The 19,691-nt window shown below is 43.2% G+C and overlaps 1 protein-coding gene across 3 annotated transcripts in view; it reads right to left on the reverse strand.

Annotated features, from left to right (window-relative positions):
• Positions 1-19,691, reverse strand: part of FARS2 (phenylalanyl-tRNA synthetase 2, mitochondrial) — a 388,905-nt gene that overhangs the window by 237,950 nt on the left and 131,264 nt on the right. For all 3 annotated transcript variants that reach the window (XM_043508366.1, XM_043508367.1, XM_043508368.1), the window contains one exon: positions 12,835-12,966. In XM_043508366.1, coding sequence (XP_043364301.1) covers positions 12,835-12,966 — 132 coding nt within the window. The remainder of the gene's footprint in view (positions 1-12,834; positions 12,967-19,691) is intronic.

Consider the following 19,691-nt stretch of genomic DNA (forward strand, 5'->3'; position numbering starts at 1 on the left):
GCTGGAATTAAATACTCTAGCTAAGCTGTCAGTGTTTTAAAACAGGAAAAACAAACATTTCGAGGAATAGCATCTAACTTTCACCTCACACAATACTTTGTGGCAAATATGCTTTTGCCTTAAAACCCCTCACATTCAGAGGAAGAGCTTGCTTCAGTGAAATTAGTTTAGTTACTGCAAACTCTTTTCTTTGTGTTTCTCCGTCTATGAGGAAGGAAGGCACATTATCAGGCTCATTAGTCTTCACTCACAACAATCTTAGGACTGAATATATAAGGACTGACAACAATATATGGTCAGCAAAAGTGCTTTCACTGCAACTTCAAGATATTATACACACTCCTTTGAACCTCAGCACTGCACAGCAATGTTTGAACCTAGAATACAAACAAATGCCAACTGTTCAGTTTCTCCGTATCCTTGTCAAAGGCCTCATTCCGTCACTGAAGTTGGAGCAATCCCCTTCCCTTCCATTTTAGCCAACTGACATTTTCTCTGCCAAGCCCTCCTCCTATCCATTGCATTCATCCTCAACCCCCAAAAACAGGCAAATGGCCATCTCTGAGGGCTATGCCAGTGCTACTTTCTGAACGGGAAGGCAGAAGATACATGTGCAGCAACAAGTCTTGCCAACTCTCCCCACTAGCAGCTTCAGTACAGCCGCACTTACGATTAAGGCTAAGATTTACTCATGGGTATTTTTAGTAAAAATCATGGACAGGTCATTGGCAATGAAATAAATTCAAGGCTGGTGCTTTGGTGGGTCTTGGGGAACAACATCTGGCCCCTGCTCTAGCAGCGAGGACTAACTGCCCCTGGATGCCCGCTGCACCAAGGTCCCCAGGGACTGCTGCTCTGATGGCCTCCATAGCAGTCCCCGGAACCACTGCGGCACCAGGTCTACTGCTCTCGGGCAGCCCCCGGAGCCACGGGCTGCTTGGGCGGCCCTGGGGCACTTCACCAGCGGCTGGTGCAGCTGGCCCCAGGGCCACTCCAGCAGCCACCCAGGGCCAGCTGCTTGGGCGGCTTTGTGGTCAGCCACACTGGCAGCTGCAGAAGTCATGGAGGTCCCAGAAAGTCACCGAATCCGTGTCTTCCATGACAGACTTGCACCCTTACTCATGATTCACAAGCGCTCATATGTGATATCGATAGCGTTTACACCTACACCTGGAACTACTATTTTTCAAAAAGTCTTAATATACATCCTACTAGTTATTACTACTATTATTCATTATTATTTATATTGCAGTAGAGCCTAGGAGCCCTGATCATGGATCAGCACACCATTATACCAGGAGCTGTACAAACAAAACCAAAAGACCCCAAAGAGCTTACGTTGTGCTTAAAAGCTTCAATACTTTATTTTCTAATTGTTGAGTGTTAGAGTAACCATACCTTTATATTAATATGATTTTTATACATGAATTTTAATATAAATAATATTTAAATACACAGTTTTACTATCAGCAAAAAGACCCCACACAACATGAAATTTTTTAAAAAACCTAGAACTAGATTTTATACTGATTAGGATACTAAATTTCCTTCTATCCAGCTCCCTCTCTCTGCACTACAGTAAATTTCCAAAGTTCTGCATCACTAACTTCAGCCTTAGGGGAACATGTAACTGCATTCCTTACTTTGTGCCTTCGGAATAATAAGAATTTTCTAAACAGTTGAAATAAACCTTTACACAACAGGTGGAGTTTTTGGTTTTTAGATAGAGTTTAAGCCAGAAGGTACCATAAGATCATCAAGTTTGACCTGCTGTATATCCTTCTGTATTACACAGACCAATAAATTTTACTCAATTTGACGACAAGATATCTTCCAGAAAAGTACTGAGTCTTGATTTGAAGACATCAAGAGATAGAGAATCCACCACTTCCCTTGGTTGTTTATCCAATGATTAATCAGGCTCATTGTTAAAAATTCATGCCTTATTTTTAATTTGAATTTGTCTAGTTCAGCTTCCAACCATTGGTTATGCCTTATCAAAGAGATTACAAAGTCCTTTAGTACCTGGTATTCTCTCCCCATGAAGGAATTTATGCACTGTAATCAAATCACCCCTCAATCTTTTGTCATAAAACTAAACAGATTGAGCTCTATACATCACTCAATATGAGGGATTTACTCCAATCTTCCAATTATTTTTGTGGTTCTTTTCTGCACCCTCTCCACTTTTTCCAACATCCTTGTTAAGCTGTGGATACCAGAACTGTATGCAGTATTTCAGAAATGGTCTCACCAATGCCACACACAGAAATGCAATCACCTCCTTATTCCTACTCACTACTCCCGTTATACAAGCATGGACCACAATGGCCCATTTTGCCACATCTTCACGTGGGGAGCTCACGTTGAGTTGCTTATTTACTAGAACCTCTAAATTCTTTTCAGAGGAACTTCTTTCCAGGGTACAGTCCCCCATTCTATACGTATGGCCTGCATTTCTTGTTCCTAGAGGCATAATTTTGCATTTGGCTGTATTAAGCACATTTTGTTCAAATAAGCCCATTTTACCAAGCAACCCAGATGGCTCTGGATGACTGTCCTATCTTCAATATTATTTATCACTTCAAAACTAGTTACATAGGCAGGCCGAAGACCTGGAGGAAAAGTCTGGCACCATATTCTCAGTGCGGTTATAAAGAGTAGCCTTCCTAGTATATGCATTGCAATTTTCTTTTAAACAGTCAATAACACTGCAATCGCTCCTCTCCCTTTTACACCTCAGGATTTTATTTTGGTATCAAACACCATCACAATGGGCACCCTGACTGACCTCAACACAGAGACCAATGTCTGAATGGGTATGAAGAATGAACAACCCCCATCTCCCATTCAGTGAGCCTTCAAGGATAAGGCTTTAGGATAAGGATGAGGTCGGCTTTAGACTCTTGGGTGAAGAAATCTGGTATAGTTTTTCTTAATATCAGAAACAGCTGAACCTTGAAAGTGAGGTATGACACTAAAACAACCCTATACAAGATAAAGCAATGAATCTTATTTTATTTCAGAAATTTCAAATTTAAATGTACTATTTTTGTTGTCTCTGTCATTTGGGTTCTTTGTAACACATTGTGAAGGTCAATGTCAGACACTGGAGACCTACCAGTGAGTTATTCTGTCAGGAAAGAGAGGCAAAGACACAAAGACTGTGGAATCGTTTCTTTGATATAAAAAGACAAAAAAAACCCCAAAGACCAGGAAAGTGGGCAGTGAATGAAGTTAATAAAGCTTTTGCTCTTGCACAAATTTGACTGTTTTAAAAGTACATATTCTACTTAAAGGGGACTGAAATCAAAGAAAGGCTTCTGTCAGAGATAGTCAAAGTTTACTTTGTCCTGCCCCAGCGGAGGAGGTTGGACTTGATGACCTCGTAGGGTCACTTCCAGCCCTACATTTCCATGATTCTTTGTAAAGATGAGTATCAGAAGCATCTTCAATAGAAGAGAGTATTTGGGAAAACAATACTTTAGCCCAGATTCCATGACAGCTACAATGGAATTCTTCACTTGAGACTAAATTTTCAAAACTGAAAATCTTAAATAATTTGGCAATATCATTTCAATTTGATACATCCTCAAGTTATCCTCCAAGAAACTGTATTAAGATATTACAAGCAAGAGAACTGTCTTTGCAAGACACATGTGGTGTTGTTGTAACTGTGTTGGTCCCAGTATTTTAGAGAGACAAGATGGGTGAGGGAATATATTTTATTGGACCAACTTCTGTTGGTAAGAGAGACAAGCTTTCAAGCTACACAGAGCTCTTCTTCAAGTTTGGGAAAGGTATTAAGAGCATCACAGCTAAACAGATAGTTTAGCTTTAGCATAAGTAGTTAGCATATATTCTGAGCCCAGGTCTACACTAGGAGTTGAGGGGTTTCAGAGTAGCAGCCATGTTAGTCTGTATTCGCAAAAAAGAAAAGGAGTACTTGTGGCACCTTAGTGACTAACACTGAATGCAACCAATGAAGTGAGCTGTAGCTCATGAAAGCTTAAGCTCAAATAAATTGGTTAGTCTCTAAGGTGCCACAAGTACTCCTTTTCTTTTTACTAGGAATTGAGGTCAAATGTAGCAGCGTTAAATCGATTTAACCCTGCACCCATCCACATGACGAAGCCCTTTTTTGACTTAAAGGGCTCTTAAAATCGATTTCATTACTCCACCCCTGACAACGGGATTAGCGCTGAAATCAGCCTTTCCAGGTCGAATTTGGGGTACTGTGGAAGCAATTCGACGGTATTGGCCTCCAAGAGCTATCCCAGAGTGCTCTACTGTGACCGCTCTGGACAGTACTCTCAACTCAGATGCACTGGCCAGGCAGACAGGAAAAGGCCCGCGAATTTTTGAATCTCATTTCCTGTTTGGCCAGCATGGCAAGCTGCAGGTGACTGCAGAGATCATCAGCAGAGGTGGCTAAGATGGAATTCCAGAATCGCAAACGAGCTCCAGCATGGACCGAATGGGAGGTATGGGATCTGATCGCTGTATGGGGAGAAGAATCCGTGCTATCAGAACTCTGTTCTAGTTTTCAAAATGCCAAAACATTTGTCAAAATCTCCCAGGGCATGAAAGACAAAGGCCATAACAGGGACCCAAAGCAGTGCCATGTGAAACTTAAAGAGCTGAGGCAAGACTACCAGAAAACCAGAGAGGCAAACGGCCGCTCTGGGTCAGAGCCCCAAACATGCCACTTCTATGATGAGCTGCATGCCATTTTAGGGGGTTCAGCCACCACTACCCCAACCGTGTGCTTTGACTCCATCAATGGAGAGGGAGGCAACATGGAAGCAGGTTTTGGGGGCAAGGAAGATGATGAGGAGGAGGAGGAGGGGGAGGTGGAGGAGGAGGTTGTAGATAACTCACAGCAAGCAAGCGGAGAAACGGGTTTTCCTGACAGCCAGGAACTGTTTCTCACCCTGGACCTGGAGCCAGTACCCCACGATCCCACCAAAGGCTGCCTCCCGGACCCACCAGGCAGAGAAGCGAGTTCTGGGGAGTGTACCTTTTAAAATAATATACATGGTTTAAAAGCAAGCATGTTTAATGATTAATTTGCCCTGGCATTCACGGCCAGTACAGCTACTGGAAAAGTCTATTAACATGTCTGGGGATGGAGTGGAAATCCTCCAGGGATATATCCATAAAGCTCTCCTGGATGTACTCCCAAAGCCTTTGCACAAAGTTTCTGGGGAGGGCAGCCTTATTCCGTCCACCATGGTACGACACTTTACCACGCCAGGCCAATAGCACATAGTTGGGAATCATTTCAGAACAAAGCATGGCAGCGTATGTTTGCAGGCATTCAAACATCTGTTCTTTATCTCTCTGTTATCCTCTGGAGAGTGATATTATTCATGGTCACCTGGTTGAAATAGGGTGCTTTTCTTAAGGGGATATTCAGAGGTGCCCGTTCCTGCTGGGCTGTTTGTCTGTGGCTGAACAGAAATGTTCCCCGCTGTTAGCCACGTGGTGGGGGGTGGAGTTAGCCACGCGGTGGGGGGAGGCAAAATGAAACCCTGTAACGAAAGCACATGTGCTATGTATGTAATGTTAACAGCAAGTTTTACCATGAAAGAGTGTACCCATTGTTCTATAAAATATGTCTTTTTAAATACCACTGTCCCTTTTTTTTTCCCCTCCACCAGCTGCATGTGTTTCAAGGATCACAGGATCTTCTCCTTCCCAGAGGCTAGCGAAGATTAGAAGGTGAAAAAAACGCACATGCGATGAAATGTTCTCTGACCTCAAGCTGTCTTTCCACACTGACAGAGCACAGATGAATGTGTGGAGTGGACAATGTCAGAGTGCAGGAAAGCACAAAATGACCAGGAAGAGAGGTGGCGGGCTGAAGAGAGTAAGTGGTGGCAGCGTGATGAGAGGAGGCAGGATTCAATGCTGAGGCTGCCGGAGGATCAAACTAATATGCTCCAGCATATGGGTGATCTGCAGGAAAGGCAGCTGGAGCACAGACTGCCGCTACAGCCCCTGTGTAACCAGCTGCCCTCCTCCCCAAGTTCCATAGCCCCAGACACCTAAGAACGCGGTGGGGGGGCCTTCAGCCACCCAGCCACTCCACCCCAGAGGATTGTCCAAGCAACAGAAGTCTGGCATTCAATAAGTTTTAAAGTGCTGTGTGACCTTGTCCTTCCCTCCTCCACCACCCCACCCCGTGCTTCCCTCCTCCACACCACTCCCAGGCTACCTTACCAGTTATCCCCGTTTGTGTGATGAATTAATAAAGAATGCATGAATGTGAAGCAACAATGACTTTATTGCCTCTGCAAGCTGTGATCGAAGGGGGGAAGGGCGGGCGGTTAGCTTATAGGGAAGTAGAGTGAACCAAGGGGCAGGGGGTTTCATCAAGGAGAAACAAACAGAACTTTCACATCATAGCCTGGTCAGTCATGAAACTGGTTTTCAAAACTTCTCTGATACGCACTGTGCTCTTCTAATTGCCCTGTGTCTGACTGCGCGTAACCAATGGCCAGGTGATTTGCCTCAACCTCCCACCCCACCATAAATGTCTCCCCCTTTCTCTCACAGATATTGTGGAGCGCACAGCAAGCAATAATAACAATAGGAATATTGGTTTCGCTGAGGTCTAACCGAGTCAGTAAACTGCACCAGCGCGCTTTTAAACGTCCAAATGCACATTCTACCACCATTCTGCACTTGCTTAGCCTGTAGTTGAACAGCTCCTGACTACTGTCCAGGCTGCCTGTGTATGGCTTCATGAGCCATGGCATTAAGGGGTAGGCTGGGTCCCCAAGGATAACTATAGGCATTTCAACATCCCCAACAGTTATTTTCTGGTCTGGGAAGAAAGTCCCTTCCTGCAGCTTTTGAAACAGAACAGAGTTCTTGAAGATGCGAGCGTCATGTACCTTTCCCTGCTATCCCACGTTGATGTTGCTGAAATGTCCCTTGTGATCCACCAGTGCTTGCAGCACTATTGAAAAGTACACCTTGCGGTTTATATGTAGTCACCGGCTTGGTGCTCTGGTGCCAAGATAGGGATATAGGTTCCGTTTATGGCCCCACCACAGTTAGGGAATCCCATTGCAGCAAAGCCATCCACTATGACCTGTACATTTCCCAGTGTCACTACCCTTGATATCAGCAGATCTTTGATTGCATTGGCTACTTGCATCACAGCAGTCCCCACAGTAGATTTGCCCACTCCAAATTGATTCCCGACTGACCGGTAGCTGTCTGGCATTGCAAGCTTCCACAGGGCTATTGCCTCTCGCTTCTCAACTGTGAGGGCTGCTCTCATCTTGGTATTCTGGCGCTTCAGGGTAGGGGAAAGCAAGTCACAAAGTTCCATGAAACTTTGCTCTTATGCATGCGAAAGTTTCGCAGCCACTGGGAATAATCCCAGACCTGCAACATTATGCGGTCCCACCACTCTGTGCTTGTTTCCTGGGCCCAGAATCGGCGTTCCACGGCATGAACCTGCCCCATTAGCACCATGATGCCCACATTGCTGGGGCCCGTGCTTTGAGAGAAGTCTGTGTCCATGTCCTCATCACCCTCGTCACCGCACTGACATCGCCTACTCGCCCGGTTTCGCTTTGGCAGGTTCTGGTGCTGCATATACTGCTGGATAATGTGTGTGGTGTTTGATGTGCTCCTAATTGCCAAAGTGATCTCAGCAGGCTCCATGCTTGCTGTGGTATGGCATCTGCACAAGTAACTCAGGAAAAAAGGCGCAAAATGATTATCTGCCATTGCTTTCACAGAGGGAGGGAAGGCCTGATGACATGTACCCAGAACCACCCGTGACAATGTTTTTGCCCCATTGGGCATTGAGATCTCAACCCAGAATTCCAATGGGCAGCGGAAACGCGGGAACTGTGGGATAGCTACCCACAGTGCAACACTCAGGAAGTCGACGTTAGCCTCGGTACTATGGAAGCACTCCACCAAGTTAATGCACTTAGAGCATTTTGTGTGGGGACGCGCACAATCGACTATATAAAAACCATTTCTAAAAAACCAACTTCTATAAATTCTACCTAATTTCATAGTGTAGACATCACCTTGAATAGTCCTTTAGGATAAGTGTCACTACTTCACTTCCAATGCCTAACAGCTTTGGGGCAGGGAACCTCTCTCTTAATCAGCCTATAAAGCTCATCTATATTTCTGCCCAAATATATAGAAAATAAATAAAACACAGCATAAAAATCATCCAATGTGTGGCATCCTCAAGGCCTCTTTAAAATATAGCCATAGCAGAGCACTGTGCACAGGCAACTTAGTTCTGAGTGATAGCTTTTGGTGATCTCACAAACAAATACTTCATATTTAAGCAATAATACAAAGGGAAAAAATGTAATTGTAGCTAAGGCTGGGTTTTTTCCATAGAAAAGTGCCATTTTTTAATGGAAGAAAAAGGTAAATTTCACTGGGCAACATAAAATTTCATAAATACGTGTCTTAATGACTCACATCAACCAAAAATGCTTTGTAAGGGGCTAGACATGTTTTGTTAGGAAGAAATAAATAAAGAGTTTCTATTCATTGTTTACTATTTTGGAGCTTTACTTCAAAATTTTCAGTGTATCTAAGGAAAACTGAAATTTTTCAGAAAAACAACGTTTCAATAAAAAGCAGTTTAAACACACATTCTAAAATTTTTACTGTAGGAAAGGTTTGGTTCAGCTGAAGTTCATTCTGCTGCAGTATCCTGTATGAATGCAAACTCCCTTGTTTCTACTCTGGTGCTTATCAGTTAGCAGTGCAGCAGAAATGAAAAGGATCTTTTGGCACTTAGCCTGTGAACTGGCACACACAGCAAACTAACTGAAATATTCCCCAGCTGTGGCCTAGCCAGCAAAAATGAATAATGTTTTTTTTTTTAAAAAATTCCATTCAATCCTACTGTGCTGAGTTCTAGAATATCTCCCATGGAGATTCTGAGTTAGTATTTTTCACAATAAGTGAGCAACTGGTGGGAAATTTTAAATTCATGTTTTTCATAGAGCAGTCAATTTCATGTTTTCCATGCAAGCTGTGATAACTGTGAAAATAATTTAGCTTCATTTATAGGCAAGTACTCTGGATGAAGTTTTGAGGCACACGACGACAAAAATCATGTGAAAACTGAGATATTCACTTCCCAGGAAAAGATGAAGATCTCTCCCCTTGCATATGGGCAGAATGATAAATAAAGAACTGATGAAAGATGCTGGAGAAGCAGGATACCCGATAGATAGGCTGGTAGAATTCTTCCTCACCCCCCTCCCCAATTTCCCCCCATTTTTATCCATTTTTATTTTGACAATTCCAGGAAATTAAGTGGGAAGGAGGGTTGGGGGCTAATATTAGGGCACTGACAATGGCATAGCAGGGGGGATCCTGTGCTACTGAAGGGTCCAAGATACCTGGATACAGGATGCAGGGGAGGCTTGGGTTCTGGTCACTAGAGCAGAAGCCTCTGGCCAGGGCTGAAAGGAGGAAGATCAGCCTTCAGCCACGGAGGAGGCCACCCAACTGCTGAACACTCCCTGCCTGGGGACAGCCCCCGCACTCGCGGCTAGTGAGTGCGTGCGGGACTGTGACAGCGGAGCTGCAGAGAGCTCCCTGCACAGCTGTGGAGCCAGTGACACTGGATCGCTGCAGGCGCAAGACTGGCTATGGTCCTAGCAGGGCAGAGCAGAGACCTCCCTGGTCGGGACTGCAAGGAGGAGAAGGACAAGCCCCGAACTGTGGAGGAGGCCACTCTGCAGATGAATGGCTCTGTCCCCTACGGCTGAGGGCTCATCCTCCACCTTGGAGTCCGGTCCAGGGGTCTCTGCTCTGCCCTTCCAGGACCATAGCCTTCCCCACACCTTCCACCTGCAGGAATCCAGTGTTACTGGCCCTGCAGCTGTGCAGAGAGTCCTCTCCACTGTCATAGACCCACTCCCTCTCTCCTGTGACAGCAGGGCTGCAGAGGGTGCTCTGTACTGCTGCTGCAGGGCCAGTGATGCACAGTTTCTACAGGCCCAAGCAGGAGGCTGCACTAACTTGTATGGATGGATACGCTTTTCACCAATTTCAGTGTGTCAGCTGAAATCAATGTTTAACAACATCTATCAATTCAAATTAAGACCTGCCAAGCCTTTATGAAGAGGGAAGAAATGGAGCCATGAAAACACCCCTCCATGCACCATGGGGTGGAGACTTTGGAGAGGAAGTTCCAGGCCTCCCAGCAATCAAGATGAAGGAACTAGGAGGCACAATTTTGATTTCTAACAGCCATGAGAAGTACTTCCCTTCTGGTCATAGTGTCAGGGCAATACTAAGGATTTTTAACTTTGTCTTGCGGGAGGCTTGTCACTATAACAAATTCTGAGAATCTATGAGTTTGAGTCATAATAAATAAACAAGGCACCATCATAAATAAATATTAATTCGGCCCTTTGGGGATATTCTGAAATCTGTGTGAATGGGACAGTAGCAACTATTACCTGTGTAGGCCACGTCAAGTCATATACAGTAATTACAAGACACATGTCTTAATATATAAATACATAAATAAATAAACAAACATACATACATACATACATTTTGGTTTTGTCTGTATTAAGTTTACTGAAAGATCCTGTATATTTATTCTTTAACTAAACAACAAAAGAGAGCAAGAGGAGCTTTCTGGTGTTTCAGTGGCTGGGATGTGTTTCATACTAGTGCTAAGCCTGAGCACTTCTATTTGCAAAAGTGAATTCTGAACAAGCTGGAGGAAGTGGGGGATTGAAAGCCAACTGCATCTTGAATCGCAAGTAAAGACGATGACTCCTCAAATTAAAAACAAGCTTCTAGCCTCCCAGCACATCTCACCAGAGAAGTCAATACACTTTCAAGCTTTAAACTTTTTCACAGTTCCTACTTGTTTTTTCCTATTTGTAATATCCTCTGAGCAACCTCAAAATAAAATGTCTTTTTTTCTCAACAACTTTGTCTCTGTCTGTTTGACAAACATTGATTCCTTCCTTTTTGTTCCCCACCTGCAATGCATTTTGCTTTGAATTGAGCTGAAATTAACAAGACTCTTTTGGTCTGTACATCATCATCATCATCAACTGACCTGGATTGGAAATGGTTTTCCCATCCTATAAAAACCTCAAGATTCCAAAAATATTCTTGTTTCTCCTCAGTACAAAACTGAGACCTTTCAAAGATTTTCAAGGAAAAATGAGAGAGGTACCCTTTCTGAATCTGGGGGAGACTTGAACCTGGGACTCTCACATCAAAGTGGGTGCCCTAAGCACATAGCTATTAATTATTCTGGGATGATGCCCTCTCAATGTCTGTCCCACTTTGTATAAATAATTAAATGTTCACTGGGCCAGAGACAGACTGACTCCATACCAGTAATCAGGGCACTGACCTGGGATGTGAGAAACCCAGGTTAAATGCCTACTTTAAAGAATATTAAAAAAAGAGGAATTTAGAATCTACTAAAGACAGATATATGTCTACATCAGAAACACAACCGTGGCCCAGCTGCAGCACTGCAGCTTGCAATGCTGTAGCATAGACGGTTACTGCAGCAACAGAAAGGGTTCTTCCATCACTGTAGGTAATCCACCTCTCTGAAAGGGGGTAGCGCGTTCTACACTGGGGCTTAGGTTGGCTTAACTACGTCTCTAAGGGCTTGGCTATCCTACCCGCCGGATCAGCGGGCAGTGATCGATCCAGTAGGAGTCGATTTATCTAGTCTAGATGTGATAAATCAACCGCCGAGCACTCTCCCGTTGACTCCTGTACTCCACTGGAGCGAAAGGTGCAGGCGGAGTCGACAGGGGAGTGGCTGCAGTCAACTCACTATAGCAAAGACATTGCAGTGAGTAGGTCTAAGTACGTCAACTTCAGCTACGTTATTCATGTAGATGAAGTTGCATGACTTAGATCGATTTCCCTTCCGCAGTGTAGACCAGGCCGCCTCAGGGCTGTAAATTTTTCATATCCCTGAGCGATGTAGCTAGGTTGACCTAAGTTTTAGGTTAGACCAGGCCAGAAATAGCTTAAGAAAACCTACAGCAACAAAACACACTAAATACACCATAACAGGAACATCTGGAGGCCGCAGCCTTACCCATTTGCACAAAACAGATAAGTAGTATTCCAAAGGGCCATTGGTATGTAATAAATGACAACTGCTATTTATTCCGGGGGAGTTGCAGGTTCCCATCCACTCCAAAAATTAAGGCCATGAAGTAGTGAATTTGAAAATACTTGAAAAGTAATCCCATTATCTTTTTCTTTCCTTTTTTGTAATCTTTAGAAGATAACTCATGTCAGGCAACCAACCATATCTCTGTAATTTCAATTAAATTAATTGTTGTTGCTTTTGAAAAAGTACATAATCATCAGTACAAATAAACAACATATAAAAGGAGAATATTTACCCAATTAACACATAGTGGTAGCTAAGATGCCACAGTGTTCTCCTATGAGTGTGCTGTTTTGCTAACAGCATTTTTTAATCATAACTATTTGAATAAGTTAGGCTTGATTCGAATGACAGCAGAATTTGTCTGTCAATTAATTAGTTTATCTTTTAAAATTAAGGGTCCTCCCTCCCCACAAATTCCTTAAAAAAAAGACACAGTTTCAGTTTTTGGGCTCCAGCTAGATGGCTAGCTTGGTTCCCTAACAACATGCAGTGTGCAATCTGTCTCCAGTCTTTCTGCTGCTCCTGCTAGTAACAGAGATGTGTGTGTGCGCAGCACACTCAGAGAGAAATGGGAGTTGGAGACTGTGAAACTGATTGTGCTAGAAGTGTTTGCTAATAGAGATCTAAATGAAGTAGAGAAGTTTCAGTACCTGAGTTAACTAGCTGCTGCTCCATGACCCCGCAGCCCAGCACCTCCATCCATTCTCCTTGGAAGTTGATCTCCATCTCAAAGGAAGGGTGAGTAAATGGGAAGTAGCAATCTACCCATCTAATTTCCAGTCCTGCACCATTGTTTAAAAATAAATAAATAAACAGAGTAAGTATTTAAAAGGCTACCTCCTCCAACCCTTTGTAAAACTTGTCCTTAAGTTAATGACACCAATTACTGTAATCCTGAGAAAATTAATAGCAAACAAACTAATTTGCAGCACTTTTTTACAAGGTAATAAATCTGAAAATTGTGAAAAAATGGCCATGTCTTTTCTAATATGAAAAACACTTTGTGCAATTCAGGTACCCTTTGAAACCAAATCAATCACTTGTCAAATTCCAGAAACCACCTGGTAGAGAAGGAAAATGAGCCAAAATCATAGGATGGTAGGTAATTTTGTTATTCTCTGTAACAGAAAATGACTAAGCTCCTCACATATAACTAACACTTTTTGTTGAGTTTGTGTTTGTATTATTTTTATTATTTTACAATTTTAATTACTACTTTAATGACACATTTAGGCAAACAAGTTTTCCCCCTCTACCCCCCTTTTTTCCCCCCAAACACAGTAATCTTAACGTGTTTTAAAAATAAAGCTATTTTCCCTGTACATGCTTATGTATGAATATTTTATTAGGCTACACATACGAAAATATATGATGGTGCAATGTGATGTAACACCCAAGATATCTAAAAAGAAAAGGAGTACTTGTGGCACCTTAGAGACTAACAAATTTATTAGAGCATAAGCTTTCGTGAGCTACAGCTCACTTCATCGGATGCATTTGGTGGAAAAAACAGTGGGGAGATTGATATACACACACAGAGAACATGAAACAATGGGTTTATCATACACACTGTAAGGAGAGTGATCACTTAAGATAAGCCATCACTAGCAGCAGGGGGGGGAAGGAGGAAAACCTTTCATGGTGACAAGCAAGGTAGGCTATTTCCAGCAGTTAACAAGAATATCTGAGGAACAGTGGGGGCTGGGGTGGGATGGGGGGAGAAATAACATGGCGAAATAGTTTTACTTTGTGTAATGACTGATCCATTCCCAGTCTCTATTCAAGCCTAAGTTAATTGTATCCAATTTGCAAATTAATTCCAATTCAGCAGTCTCTCGTTGGAGTCTGTTTTTGAAGATTTTTTCTTGAAGGATAGCCACTCTTAGGTCTGTAATCGAGGGACCAGAGAGATTGAAGTGTTCTCCAACTGTTTTTTGAATGTTATAATACTGGACGTCTGATTTGTGTCCATTCATTCTTTTACGTAGAGACTGTCCAGTTTGACCAATGTACATGGCAGAGGGGCATTGCTGGCACATGATGGCATATATCACATTGGTAGATACGCAGGTGAACGAGCCTCTGATAGTGTGGCTGATGTGATTAGGCCCTATGATGGTATCCCCTGAATAGATATGAGGACAGAGTTGGCAACGGGCTTTGTTGCAAGGATAGGTTCCTGGGTTAGTGGTTCTGCTGTGTGGTGTGTGGTTGCTGGTGAGTATTTGCTTCAGATTGGGGGGCTGTCTGTAAGCAAGGACTGGCCTGTCACCCAAGATCTGTGAGAGTGATGGGTCATCCTTCAGGATAGATTGTAGATCCTTGATGATGCGTTGGAGAGGTTTTAGTTGGGGGCTGAAGGTGATGGCTAGTGGCGTTCTGTTATTTTCTTTGTTGGGCCTGTCCTGTAGTAGGTGACTTCTGGGTACTCTTCTGGCTCTGTCAATCTGTTTCTTCACTTCAGCAGGTGGGAATTGTAGTTGTAGGAATGCATGATCGAGATCTTGTAGGTGTTTGTCTCTGTCTGAGGGGTTGGAGCAAATGCGGTTATATCGTAGAGCTTGGCTGTAGATAATGGATCGTGTGGTATGATCTGGATGAAAGCTAGAGGCATGTAGGTAGGAATAGCCGTCAGTAGGTTTCCGATATAGGGTGGTGTTTATGTGACCATCGCTTATTAGCACCATAGTGTCCAGGGAGAGGATCTCTTGTGTGGACTGGTCCAGGCTGAGGTTGATGGTGGGATGGAAACTGTTGAAATCATGGTGGAATTCCTCAAGGGCTTTTTTTCCATGGGTCCAGATGATGAAGATGTCATCAATGTAGCGCAAGTAGAGTAGGGGCATTAGGGGACGAGAGCTGAGGAAGCGTTGTTCTAAGTCAGCCATAAATATGTTGGCATACTGTGGGGCCATGCGGGTACCCATCGCAGTGCTGCTGATTTGAAGGTATACATTGTCCCCAAATGTGAAATAGTTATGGGTGAGGACAAAGTCACAAAGTTCAGCCACCAGGTTAGCCGTGACATTATCGGGGATACTGTTCCTGATGGCTTGTAGTCCATCTCTGTCTGGAATGTTGGTGTAGAGGGTTTCTACATGCGATGGGTACCCGCATGGCCCCACAGTATGCCAACATTTTTATGGCTGACTTAGAACAACACTTCCTCAGCTCTTGTCCCCTAATGCCCCTACTCTACTTGCGCTACATTGATGACATCTTCATCATCTGGACCCATGGAAAAGAAGCCCTTGAGGAATTCCACCATGATTTCAACAATTTCCATCCCACCATCAACCTCAGCCTGGACCAGTCCGCACAAGAGATCCTCTCCCTGGACACTACGGTGCTAATAAGCGATGGTCACATAAACACCACCCTATATCGGAAACCTACTGACGGCTATTCCTACCTACATGCCTCTAGCTTTCATCCAGATCATACCACTCGATCCATTGTCTACAGCCAAGCGCTACGATATAACCGCATTTGCTCCAACCCCTCAGACAGAGACAAACACCTACAAGATCTCTATCATGCATTCCTACAACTACAATACCCACCTGCTGAAGTGAAGAAACAGATTGACAGACCCAGAAGAGTACCCAGAAGTCACCTACTACAGGACAGGCCCAACAAAGAAAATAACAGAACGCCACTAGCCATCACCTTCAGCCCCCAACTAAAACCTCTCCAACGCATCATCAAGGATCTACAACCTATCCTGAAGGATGACCCATCACTCTCACAGATCTTGGGAGGCAGGTCAGTCCTTGCTTACAGACAGCCCCCCAATCTGAAGCAAATACTCACCAGCAACCACACAACAGAACCACTAACCCAGGAACCTATCCTTGCAACAAAGCCCGTTGCCAACTGTGTCCACATATCTATTCAGGGGACACCATCATAGGGCCTAATCACATCAGCCACACTATCAGAGGCTCGTTCACTTGCGCATCTACCAATGTGATATATGCCATCATGTGTCAGCAATGCCCCTCTGCCATGTACATTGGTCAAACTGGACAGTCTCTACGTAAAAGAATGAATGGACACAAATCAGAGGTCAAGAATTATAACATTCAAAAAACAGTTGGAGAACACTTCAATCTCTCTGGTCCCTCGATTACAGACCTAAGAGTGGCTATCCTTCAAGAAAAAAGCTTCAAAAACAGACTCCAACAAGAGATTGCTGAATTGGAATTAATTTGCAAACTGATACAATTAACTTAGGCTTGAATAGAGACTGGGAATGGATGAGTCATTACACAAAGTAAAACTATTTCCCCATGTTATTTTCCCCCCCACCCCACCCCACCCCCACTGTTCCTCAGATATTCTTGTTAACTGCTGGAAATAGCCTACCTTGCTTGTCACCATGAAAGGTTTTCCTCCTTTCCCCCCCCTCCTGCTGGTGATGGCTTATCTTAAGTGATCACTCTAAGGTGCCACAAGTACTCCTTTTCTTTTTGCGAATACAGACTAACACGGCTGCTACTCTGAAATCCAAGATATCTATGGCATGAGTTTGGGATGACTTCAATACTCGTAAGTGGGGAATCCACAAGAGAGCTATGCATTCAGTGTTGCCAACTTTTGACCTCCCGTTTGGTTCATTTCATAAATTCCTAGTTCCTGGAGTCATGATTACACGAGAATCTCAGCTTTCATTTAAAAAAAAAAAAGTCAGTTTTCTAGCCTTTATGATTAAAGAAGAAAGCCTGAAAACATGAAAGGCTCAAGAGCCTTTTAAATTTTTTTTAAAACTCATGACTTTTAAGCTAATTTTATTATTTCTGCAAGCCTGACTCATGAATTTTGAATGTTTGAGTTTGGCAATATTATACATATCATCCCAAAACTGTGCCAAGAAAACCTTTACAGCATACTACACCATCCTGATTACAGTAGATGACAAATATTTTACAGGAGAAAAATGTTTAGATAAGTGTTTGTTTGTTTATAGTTGTTGTTATTGTAAGCATCAGCATATATCAGGGCCAATTGATTCCAAGGTTGAATTCCTGTTTCTATTCCAATTCCCTTCCCCTCACTTTTTCCATTACTAATAATTACATGAAAATTTATTTTTAGGCTCAAATTTTCCACGTTTAATTTAAGCCTCCCACCCTGTTTTGAAGCAACTGTGATTCAGCCATTTTTGAGCAACACAAGCAGGGAAACCCCATCTCTCCAAACAATTTCCACAAATGTTCTGATGGAAATGTTTGCACTGACATTAATTAAAAATAGCTAAAACTAAAACCTTATTAAAGACTGTTATTAAAATGGCACCCTAGAGGCCCCATCTGAGATCACGGCCCCATTATACTTGGCACTATACAAACATAGTTAAGACAGTCCCTACCCGAAACAGCTTACAATCTAGGATCCCAGTCCTACACTGTGATCCACAAAGGTGCAATATCCCATCCACATGGACTACAATGCAGGATCAAGGCCTAAACAGACAAGACAAACTAAGTGTGGGAGTATTCTTATCCCATTTTACCATTGAGAGCTCATGCACAGAGAGATTTGGGGTCTCTCTTCACTGCAGAGTTTACTTGGGTGTTGCCCTTCACCTCCCTCCCATGCACACACAAGTTTAGTGGTACTTTTAACTTGGGCTAACTGGCTTGTTTGAGGCTGTACCCTAAACCCCAAGAGAAGCTTTCACTCATGCTGATAACCTGCCCACTTTGCAGTGGGGACGCAAGCTAAACCACTCGAAGTAATGAAGCTAAGTTCAAACTTGATTTAATTCACATTCACTAAAGAACAAGGGAAAGCAATTCAAGTTTGAAAAAACACTGGCCTGAGTGAAGTTTGTTGGGGTGACGTTAACTATATATTTCCATGCGATAGATGATTTTTTTAATGTTAAAAAGAAAAAACTTTGAATCTCCACAATTTATAACTTTTGTTTTTTTGTGTTTTTTTCTCTTACAATGTTAGGTGTTGGATTCTTTCAGCCTTAGCTGCAGGTTAATGGCATTTTTGCACTTAAATATTCACACACACAATACACTAACACATGCACGTGTACACAGACAGTAAAACAGTAAATACATTCAACATTTAGGAAACACCACAATGGATGCTCTTGACAGACAAAAAGAAAAGGAGTACTTGTGGCACCTTAGAGGCTAACAGATTTATTTGAGCATAAGTTTCCGTGAGCTACAGCTCACTTCAATCGGATGCATTCAGTGAAAAATACAGTGGGGAGATTTATATACACAGAGAACATGAAACAATGTTACCATACACACTGTAAGGAGAGTGATCACTTAAGATGAGCTATTACCAGCAGGAGAGCGGGGGGGAGGGGGAAATCTTTTGTAGTGATAATCAAGGTGGGCCATTTCCAGCAGTTGACAAAAATGTCTGAAGAACAGTGGGGAGTGAAGGGGGGGGAAAATAACATGGGGAAATAGTTTTACTTTGTGCAATGACTCATCCATTCCCAGTCTCTATTCAAGCCTAAGTTAATTGTACCCAGTTTGCAAATTAATTCCAATTCAACAATCTCTCATTGGAGTCTGTTTTTGAAGTTTTTTTTATTGAAGAAGAAGAATAGCCACTCTCAGGTCTGTAATCAAGTGACCAGAGAGACTGAAGTGTTCTCCGACTGGTTTTTGAATGTTATAATACTTGACGTCTGATTTGTGTGCATTTATTATTTTACGTAGAAACTGTCCAGTTTGACCAATGTACATGGCAGAGGGGCATTGCTGGCACATGATGGCATATATCTCATTGGTAGATGCACAAGTGAACGAGCCTCTAATAGTGTGGCTGATGTGATTAGGCCCTATGATGGTATCCCCTGAATAGATATGTGGACACAGTTGGCAATGGGCTTTGTTCCAAGGATAGGTTCCGGGGTTAGTGGTTCTGTTGTGTGGTGTGTGGTTGCTGGTGAGTATTTGCTTCAGGTTGGGGGGCTGTCTGTAAGCAAGGACTGGCCTGTCTCCCAAGATCTGTGAGTGTGATGGGTCGTCCTTCAGGATAGGTTGTAGATCCTTGATGATGCGTTGGAGAGGTTTTAGTTGGGGGCTGAAAGTGATGGCTACTGGTGTTCTGTTATTTTCTTTGTTGGGCCTGTCCTATAGTAGGTGACTTCTGGGTACTCTTCTGGCTCTGTCAATCTGTTTCTTCACTTCCGCAGGTGGGTATTGTAGTTGTAAGAATGCTTGATAGAGATTCTCTAGGTGTTTGTCTCTGTCTGAGGGTTGGAGCAAATGCGGTTGTATCGTAGAGCTTGGCTGTAGACAATGGATTGTGTGGTGTGATCTGGGTGAAAGCTGGAGGCATGTAGGTAGGAATAGCCGTCAGTAGGTTTGCGGTATAGGGTGGTGTTTATGTGACCATCACTTATTAGCACCGTAGTGTCCAAGAAGTGGATCTCTTGTGTGGACTGGTCCAGGCTGAGGTTGATGGTGGGAGGGAAATTGTTGAAATCATGGTGGAATTCTTCAAGGGCTTTTTTTCTATGGGT

The sequence above is a fragment of the Dermochelys coriacea genome, chromosome 2 (genome assembly GCF_009764565.3).
Source record: "Dermochelys coriacea isolate rDerCor1 chromosome 2, rDerCor1.pri.v4, whole genome shotgun sequence".
Lineage (NCBI taxonomy): Eukaryota > Metazoa > Chordata > Testudines > Dermochelyidae > Dermochelys > Dermochelys coriacea.